Source organism: Setaria italica, chromosome III (assembly GCF_000263155.2).
Source record: "Setaria italica strain Yugu1 chromosome III, Setaria_italica_v2.0, whole genome shotgun sequence".
NCBI lineage: Eukaryota > Viridiplantae > Streptophyta > Magnoliopsida > Poales > Poaceae > Setaria > Setaria italica.
In genome coordinates, this window is record NC_028452.1 from 45,697,960 (window position 1) to 45,707,018 (window position 9,059).

The window sequence follows — 9,059 nt, forward strand, 5'->3', positions numbered from 1 at the left end:
CGGCTACCCTTTCCATCCCACCCGTTGGCGGCTTGGCGCTCGATGGACGGCGCCGACCACCCTTCACTCCGTCTCTCTCCGTCCACCCACCCCTCCATGACCGAAGAGCCTTCATAGGAGCGCTTGCTAGCGATGGAGAACATGGTGGCTATTGCAGCGGCGCTACTGTTTGTCATGATGAGGGAGAAGAAGAATGGAGAGAGCGAGGAAGGTGGAAAGGAGTCATGCGGCGAGGGTTTAGGCTTTCTGGCCGATTGGGTGCTGGAGTTCGTCACATTGTATAACTGGATTTGGATTTTAGATTAATAACATTTCTGAGCGTATATTTTTTTATATTAATAACATTAGTAGAATAAAGTAGGTGAAAGTAACTTGCATCAATAACTATATTAATTTTAACCTAAAATCAAAATAATAAATTTATAGCATAGTTTAGAGAGGTGTTTATTATATACAAATACAGATAATATCGTATATTTCATCAATATCCATATTTATTTCGAATATGAATCAAAATCAAATCTAGAAAAAACGAATTTGGAAACATTCATTTTAGTTACCACACAATTTTCTAATCGGATAATTTAGATAATCATGTGCTACTTTTACCTCGAAGCCATCACGGTTGATACCCTTATTTTTTATTAAAATATAATTAAAAGAAATTGGTGACCAAAATATATTGATTGATAGATCATTCTCTAGAAAGAGGCAGAGGCAACTGATCAATCTAATCAAACAACAACGAACCTGATCCGAAAGTATTAAAAGTCCACCGCATTCAACAAATATTAGATAGCCTTTCTTAATGGGTTTGTAATCTGAATCACTGATCTAATTATTCAATCACGGAGTCAGCATTCTTCGCATTTTCGAGTCCTGGAGCAGATCTCAAGAACTCGAATGAATCTTTTATCCAATATAACAGAGTCTATACAGCATCATCTCCATTGTCAGGTCAACATGCTTGCTTGAATGCTTGACCAGATCTGGCAGAGATCTCCCTGCAGTTCTTCGCTTCTTCTCCCTCGCCATCGGCAGAGATGCCCATCTCCGTGGACGGCAGAGGCGGCGCCATCGCGCTCATGCTGGCATCCCTCTTCCTCCTGGGCACCTGGCCGGCTCTCCTGACGCTGCTGGAGCGCAGAGGACGGCTGCCCCAGCACACCTACCTCGACTACTCCATCACCAACCTCCTCGCCGCCGTCGTGATCGCTATCAAATTTGGGCAGGCTGGAGAAACCAGCCCAGGCGAGCCAGACTTCTTCACGCAGCTCGGCCAGGTTAGATTCTTGCAAGTTTCCAGCTTCTGAAGTCACTGCTGTTTAAGCTAATGCAACCTGAATGTCTCAATTGTGACCCTGTCAGATGAAAAAGGTTTTTCTTTTTTTACCCAGAAGCATTCATTTTTTTTGGTTTATCTGCAGCAAATACTTTCTTAGATTGGAAATGTGATGGCAGATGAAGGATAACTGGCCTTCAGTGCTGATGGCAATGGCTGGCGGCCTCGCTATCGGTCTCGGAAACCTGGCCTCGCAGTACGCATGGGCGTTTGCTGGTTTGTCAGTGACAAACATCATCTGCTCAAGCATGACGGTACTTCTAGGTGCATTCAGGCATATCTAAATATTTTGTCATCACTGTAAAAACTCAGGCTCTTGAAAGTTGTGGACCTTAGCTATTCAGAATGCACTCATCTGCAGGCACAACAATCAACTATGTTCTTGATGGTCGCATAAATCGAGCCGATATACTCTTCCCCGGTGTCCTGTGCTTCCTCATAGCAGTGTTCCTTGGCGCCGCGGTCCATTCTTCCAACGCCAAGGATGATGAACGGAAGCTAAGCATGTCAGGCAGCCATTTCTGAACAAACAATATGTTTTTTTCGTTCAAAAGCATCTCCTTGGTGTCAAGAAGCTCTAAATATTTGCACGAAGAATGCGAGCTCAGTATGGCCTGCTAACGGGGGAATTCTACCAACCCGCCCCCACCCATGAATATACTACTTCTACCCACCCCGTCCTGCCCCACAAGAGCCGGCTTACCCTGACGCATGCCACAACACCATTGCATGCATAGATTCATTACAAATGCATTAACAAATATACGTTACATCACAGGCACAAGTAGTTAGCATCAGGAACCAACCAATTTTATACAGTCCAACTGTCAGTACACTGAGTAAGTAAATAAACATCATGATCAAAAGGCACATTTTTCCTCAAGTTCTCAATATCTTCAGGAACAACTAGATCAACATCCTGCAATTCATAAATACTCTCTGCAATGATAAGTGAGATTGGAAGGCACCGTCTCTAAACCATGCATGGTCCCTTCCAGGTCAGTTTCCTCGGAAGATAAAATAAAGAGGCATAGATCATACACCAGTCAAGAACAGAAGCTCAATCCATCATAACAAAAGCTGCAGTCAAAAACCACATCAATCAGAAATGTATGCACCAGTCATGAACAGTAGCTGCAGCCAGTCAGGAACATAAGCACAAGTTACTATCCTGAATCATCATGAAAAATTGTTTTGCAGATTTCAATTCCAAGAACAAGTTACTACCCTGAATCATCATGAAAATTGCTTCGCAGATTTCAATTCAAGTAGGAAAAAGAAACAAAGAGACTGAAACAACAAACAACAAATTCTTATTGAGTTAATAAAAATAATTGACTGTGGCAATGCCTTCACTGATCCAGCCAGAAACTAATGCATGTCACTGCACACTACTTGTTACAAAATAGCTTAAATCTCCGCCAACCATGTCAGGTGGAGACATCAGTGAACCCACCCCACCGATTCTAACGAACCCCAAGTGAGGACCCACCCTAACCCACTAGCCTCTAATCCCCATTCCCACCCATTCTAACGAACCCCGCGTGAGTACCCAACCTGAAATACCCATTTCGCCCTGCAGTTCTCATGGCTTCAGCAGGGTATAGGAAAGCAATTAATGCCAATGCTAAGTTCATTCTAACGAGATTGCAACACACTTTAGCAATTTCAACATATCAAGCATCAATTCATTGTAGCATGCACAGAATATAAAAAAGGAATATGATAATATTCCAGTCTCCGCTGCCAATATAATAAAACATAAAAAGAAATAGAGGAATCTTCTTCCAAAGCTTGCTACGGGAGAAGATGCCAAGTTGGTAGAGGGATCTTCCAAGCATTCAGGGTATTCTGAATTGTTTCTTTAGCCTGCGGATAAGCTGCCAATTTTCATCACTCATCTCATCCTGCAACAAACAAATTTACATGTGTTATGCTTACATCTGAAGAGAAGAAGACTCACTCCAAGCTTACTGACAGCAGCAGCATTAGCTACATACCCGGTAGTACTCTTTCAGCACATCAATAGATTTCCTAGAGATTTGGCTTAGCAGTTCGTTGTCGGTGTTAAAATGCCGTCCATACAATCGGGACCTCTCCTGAGGATTCTCCCCAATAATCTGGCAGTGGAGATGAAATTTGTTAGCGTTTTTGTTTCATGTTTTCACTTGTCATAACTACAAAATTGTAGTCAATGCACATACCTTTATCGACACGACTCCTCTCTTGGTAGAATCAATCTGCATGCCATTGGATGTCTCCATCGAGATGATCCTCCCAAGGCTATGAATCACGTCTGCACCTCTGTCCTTGCTTGGAACAGAGACACAAATTGGGGTTCCCACCTGAAATACAAGTCATTCATTAACTGGTATCGGTTTTATAGACTTATTCTTATGCATGGTAGCAAAGTCTATCATTATGAATAAACGAACTTCAGAACAAAAGACCCATTGATGTACCTTGACAATGCCTTCCAGAACTTCAACATCACAAACAATTGGATCCTTTTTATGGTAGACACGGTTTGGCAGAATCTTAAGGGTGCATGGGAACACTGCCTCAGCTGCATATTGCTTCTTCTTGTCTTCCTTCAGTTTCTTAATGTGATCAGTAAATCTGCCAACAAGCTTGTACACGGTATCAGCCATAAAAATCTTCACCCCAGACTCAGCAGCAAGGTCAAAAGCCTCAGGCATCACTTTGACATCAAAGGCCAAGATGGCTGCATACTCTTCTTTCCTCTTCAGCATAGCAGTTGCTTTCATGACATCCTGCTTGTGGACTGGGCCTAAGTTGCAACCACTAACAGGGATGTCCAAAGAAAGGGTCTTCAAATGCTCAATAATGGCTTCCAAAGTTCCAAGACTAGATGCTTGCACATAGACACCCTCAGTGCATGTTTTGACCCTACTTATTGCTTGTATTGCTCTTCCATCATCACTCTCACCCCTTTCATCCTCATTGATCAGGTTGTTGACCTTATTGATTTCTTGCACTGCAGCTACTTCAGCTTGTTCGAGATCATCCCCTTGCTTCACCACAATGAGAGCAGTGCCAGCAATAGCATGTCGCAGTCCCTGAAAGGATAAACTAAGCATATGACTACTTCGAAATTTGGATTTAGATTTTTTTCATAAAGAAATGAGAATAAAAAATAAACTTACTCGCACTGCAATTTTTGCCCCTTGGGCAGCTTTAAGCTCCTCGTGGTGCTTATATACTCCCTGATTGAAAAGTTACAGGGATATGTTAGTAAGAACACCCAAAACACTTGTTGCCAAAATGCCAATTCAATGTGAAAACATTGAAGTCATGTTTCCTCATCCACCCAATTCAAATCAAAACCTGAGGCAAACAAACTACAAAAGATAGTTTAAATAATAGCTATGAATTTGAATCTGCCAGCAAGGACTACTTAAAAGTTAAAACACACACCTTTCATAATCAGACTTTACAGAGTTCAAAATCAGGTACAGGGAAGAACATGAATGGAAACATAGAATTCCAGATGTGTTGGGATTAAGTTATTGTTTCAAACCAGACATCAGCTGTAGCCGATAATTATTCAACCACATGAAGAACCGATGAATCAACTTATGCAAACTATTCTTTACAATTAGCAATCATGTATTCATGGCAGTTAATTACATTATATATTTTCGGCCCTTTGATTCCTTTGCTTTAATGACTTCATTATCTATTCAGTTTCATGTTTAGGTGATACAAATGCCTGTCTGCTGCACTGAGAGTAGGGCATGGATGTTGTGGCAAACTATAGATTAATGGTCTCAGCAGCACACCAGCCTACTTAAACTACTCCAAAACAAAGAAACATAAAAGCACAATTGTCTGATGATCTTGTAAAATTACTCCAAACAAAGAGGCAAACAGGATACAGATTACACATAGCTTGATATACACATTGCTGATGAACCATAAATAAAAGTTAGTATTGATGTCCTCAAGTTCTTTAAAATAAAAATTCTTAAAAAATTATTTAACCTTCCTGTTATTACTGATTGGGTTACTTAATATGTTTTAACATCAAGCTATTAATCTTGATACAAGAATCAAACACACATGATTGTGGAATATGCATTAGCTATGTGGTATGCGAACAAAGTCATATCCTCAATCCTTGTTCCCAGATGGGTATATGTCAAAAAATAAAATCCTAGAGCAAATATATCCGTCATAAGAAAATTACTAATGGTTACAGGTTGTGTCTGATTCCTTTTTATATCTTATGATTAAAATATGAGGCGTCCTGACATTTGGAAGGAAGGATTTAGGGTAGAACTGCATTTGCAGCAAGCACCACATGACTAGTCCATACATGTAAAGATTCTAGAGTCTGTTACATTAGAGTAAATTGTCGATGCTAACTGTTACTGGATAAGTGTTAATGCTGATGTCCAGAAGATTTGTAGGTCTTTGCAACAAGGTATAGACTAATATTGTAGTTCTGGCTAACATGATACATACACACTGATAATTAAGACATCAATATATGAAATATTGACACCCACATAAGTTACTATTTCCAGGTAACCTCATAAAAAAACATGAACAGAAGAAAATGATTTCATCATTTACTCACCTTAGCTTTCAGTTCTTTCATGGGATAAGGAGTCAACAAATATCTTATGTTGGTTGTGACAAGCCCCTGTAGATGAAAATGTGGTACTAAAATAAGATGAGGCAATATTCAAGTTTGCATGTTCAATTTTTTAAATCAATAAATTTTAACATACCTGTTTGGTGCAAACAACTATTCGATCACCTTTCCGAAGTACACCATTAATCAGCACTACATCAATAGTAGTTCCAAAGTCTTTATCTTCATTGACTTCCAGCACAGTACACTGACAAATAAACACAGTTGGCAACAAAATCACATTTACATCGCCTTACAATGAATACTGATCTATGTAACAAAATCAGAAGCTGAAGTATGAAAAAAAGTATTCCAGTAGTCATAATTCAACAAAAGATTTACTAACTGGAGAGTAAAAAGTGTAATGGCTCAAGAACAAACCTCCACATTATCGACGTATGTCAGTCTCTCCATCATTATTTCTGGAACCCATCGCACAAGCAGCAGAAGAAGGTCTGGAATGCCTTCAGCACTGGAGGATATTATGGTACAAGTTAGACATAAGAAATTGTAGAAGCATATTGAAAACTGTAACCTAAATATAAACGTGCAACAAAGAATATAGGTAACACACCTTACAGAGCTGGTTGGGACAATATTGACTACTTCTTTAACCTTCCTGTTCTCATAATACAGGGAAGCGTTGAAGCCACTTCCCTTCAGTTGTGTTACAACCTATTAAATAAACAATATTACGAAAAAAGATCAAATCAATAATTTGTGATTCAATTCATTTGGTCAGTAGCAGTAAATCAATGCACAGGGTGGCATGCACATACCTCAGTTAATCTCCATTTGAATTCCCTTTGGACATCTTCAGATTGGTTCTTGAGCGCTTTTGCTATTGGTGCATTGGGACAAGTCTTCCACCCATATAGCTGATCAACCTTGTTCAGGGCAACAATAAACCTCACATTGCGTTGTTTCAAAAGATCAAGGGACTCGATGGTCTGCTTCTCAAGCCCACGCGTAATATCGACAACCACTACAGCAACGTCACACAAACTTGATCCCCTCAAGCGCATGTTACTGAATGACTGGTGGCCAGGGGTGTCAATTACAAGCAATCCAGGAACTTTGATGGTGGCCTCAGCTTTCAGGAAGGTCCTCTCCCTGATATTCTCAACTGGTAAGTAGGTCGCACCAATCTGCTGCGTGATGCCCCCAGCCTCCCCACCCTGCACATTGCTTCGCCGGATGCAATCAAGGAGCTTTGTCTTTCCAGCATCCACATGACCGAGGATGCAACATATCGGTGCTCGAAGCTCCCTGTCAAACCCATTGCCTGCACCTTCATCCTTAAGGATAGAGACCACATCTTCCCCAATTACTTCAGATAAACTCACTGAGTTAGCAATTGGAGCAGCAGACACCACATGCTTCTCCTCTGTTTGGTCAAATTCATCAAAGCTCTTGTTCTCCCAAGCATCATCATCGTCGATTCCATTGCTCTCTTCCGATGATGGCTGGGAAATTTGTTCCTCCCCCAATTCCAGAGCATCAACCATCACACCATCAGTATCCTCCAGGGACCCATTGCTCTGCAAATCTTCCAATTGCTGCTCAAATACCTGAGTTTCTCCCAAATTGGCTTCATATTGGACATTCTCATGACGCTTAGGCTGCGATTTAGGCTTCCTCGACTCATACACGGGCCTTCTCTGCGCACCACTGCCTCCATCACCGCTGGAAGCATCAGGGACCGCGATACCGAGACGCCTCCCCGCATCCTCCATCCGTCGCCTCTCCTCCCGCTCCCCGCGCTTCTTCACCTCCTCCTGCCTCCTCCGCCGCTTCTCCTCCCGCACCCTCCTCTCCTCCTCAACGCGCCTTTCCGCCTCCTCCCTGGCCCTGCGCTCCTCCTCCGCGCGCCTCTCCTCCTCCTCCCGGCGCCTCTCCTCCGCGCGTCGCTCCTCCTCGTGCGCGCGCGCCAGCTGCTCCTGGATCATCCGTACGTGCTGCCTCGGCGCCGGCTTCGCGCCACTAGCCGCCGCCTTCCTCCGGCCTCCGCCGCCGCCAGCGGCGGCGCGGGACCCCGCCTGGGGCGTCCTCGACGACATTGGGGCGTAGACGGGTACGGTGCCGGCGGTCCAGGTTGGCGAAGGGGCGGACGCACATACGGCGGCGGGGAACACGCGCGGAGGCGCCGGCGCGAGTAGATCGGGCGGCGGGGAACACGCGCGGAGGCGCCGGCGGAAACCCTAGATGGGCGGCGGCGAAGACGGCGGGTGGGAAACGTAGTGTACGTATGGAATACGTGAGGGTGAAGGGGTTGGCCGCGCGTGAGGCTATATAGGATCCGGTGCGGGACCCACCTGAAGCGACCGTGACGGGGGCGCTACGAACTTACAAGTACGCGTGATGAAGGGTGGTGGATGACAGACCGGTGGGACCGGAATATGGATTGAGGCCGTGTTTTTCGTGGCTCGCAGTACGTGTCGCATCTGGCCCGTTAACCTTGGAAAAATGGGCCACAGGAGAGGCTCGGCTGGATGGATTTTGTTAGCCCATCTCAGTATAGGCCTTTATCATTTTCTCGGCCAGAGCACGTAAGGTCCGTAACGTTTCGTTTGCGGGACCGATGGTCTACACGGATTCTCGTAGGAAAAAAGGAGCGGGAAAGAATAGAGAGCAGCAATCTTTCTTTTTTGGCAGCAAATGTTCTTTTTACCGCAACTCCGAGAGTTTTCTCTATTCTACTCCTAAAAACAGCAAAACCAAGACATTTTTTCGTACGTCGGTCCTCCGTCAACCCTTCGTCCCGCGCTTTGTTGTTTTTGCGCCGTCCGCGATTGAATCGCAAATCTGAGCCCTTCCTCTCGCTCCTGTCGCTTCCGTCCCCGAGCTCTTCTGTCGCCTCCCACAGCCGCCACCCCTGAGCGCCATCCAGTCCCGCGTCGCCCTACGCCTCCTGCCGCAGCGCCGCCGCCGGACGCGCCTCCTTCGCCGCCCTTCCGCGCCGCCGCCGGACGCGCCTCCTTCGCCGCCCTTCCGCGTCGCCCCTCCGGTCTGCTCCTCCTCGCAGATCTACGCCCTTCGTCCTCCGAGCTTTCCTCC

General features: G+C 44.5%; 2 protein-coding genes across 2 annotated transcripts; one reads left to right on the forward strand and one right to left on the reverse strand.

Annotated features, from left to right (window-relative positions):
* Positions 1-845: 845 nt before the first annotated feature.
* Positions 846-1,997, forward strand: LOC101759862 (ureide permease 2). Its single transcript, XM_004964054.2, has 3 exons — positions 846-1,283; positions 1,462-1,606; positions 1,704-1,997. Exons 1-3 carry the CDS (start codon positions 1,044-1,046, stop codon positions 1,865-1,867), a joined length of 549 nt encoding a protein of 182 aa, XP_004964111.1. The 5' UTR covers positions 846-1,043; the 3' UTR covers positions 1,868-1,997.
* Positions 1,998-2,130: 133 nt separating this feature from the next.
* LOC101768905 (eukaryotic translation initiation factor 5B) lies at positions 2,131-8,243 on the reverse strand. Its single transcript, XM_004962874.3, has 10 exons — positions 6,782-8,243; positions 6,577-6,677; positions 6,384-6,474; positions 6,100-6,210; positions 5,946-6,011; positions 4,510-4,569; positions 3,805-4,422; positions 3,547-3,687; positions 3,343-3,462; positions 2,131-3,249 (listed from the first exon to the last, which is right to left on the reverse strand). The coding sequence occupies exons 1-10, from the start codon at positions 8,060-8,062 to the stop codon at positions 3,184-3,186; spliced, it is 2,655 nt and encodes an 884-aa protein (XP_004962931.2). The 5' UTR covers positions 8,063-8,243; the 3' UTR covers positions 2,131-3,183.
* Between the last annotated feature and the right edge of the window lie 816 nt (positions 8,244-9,059).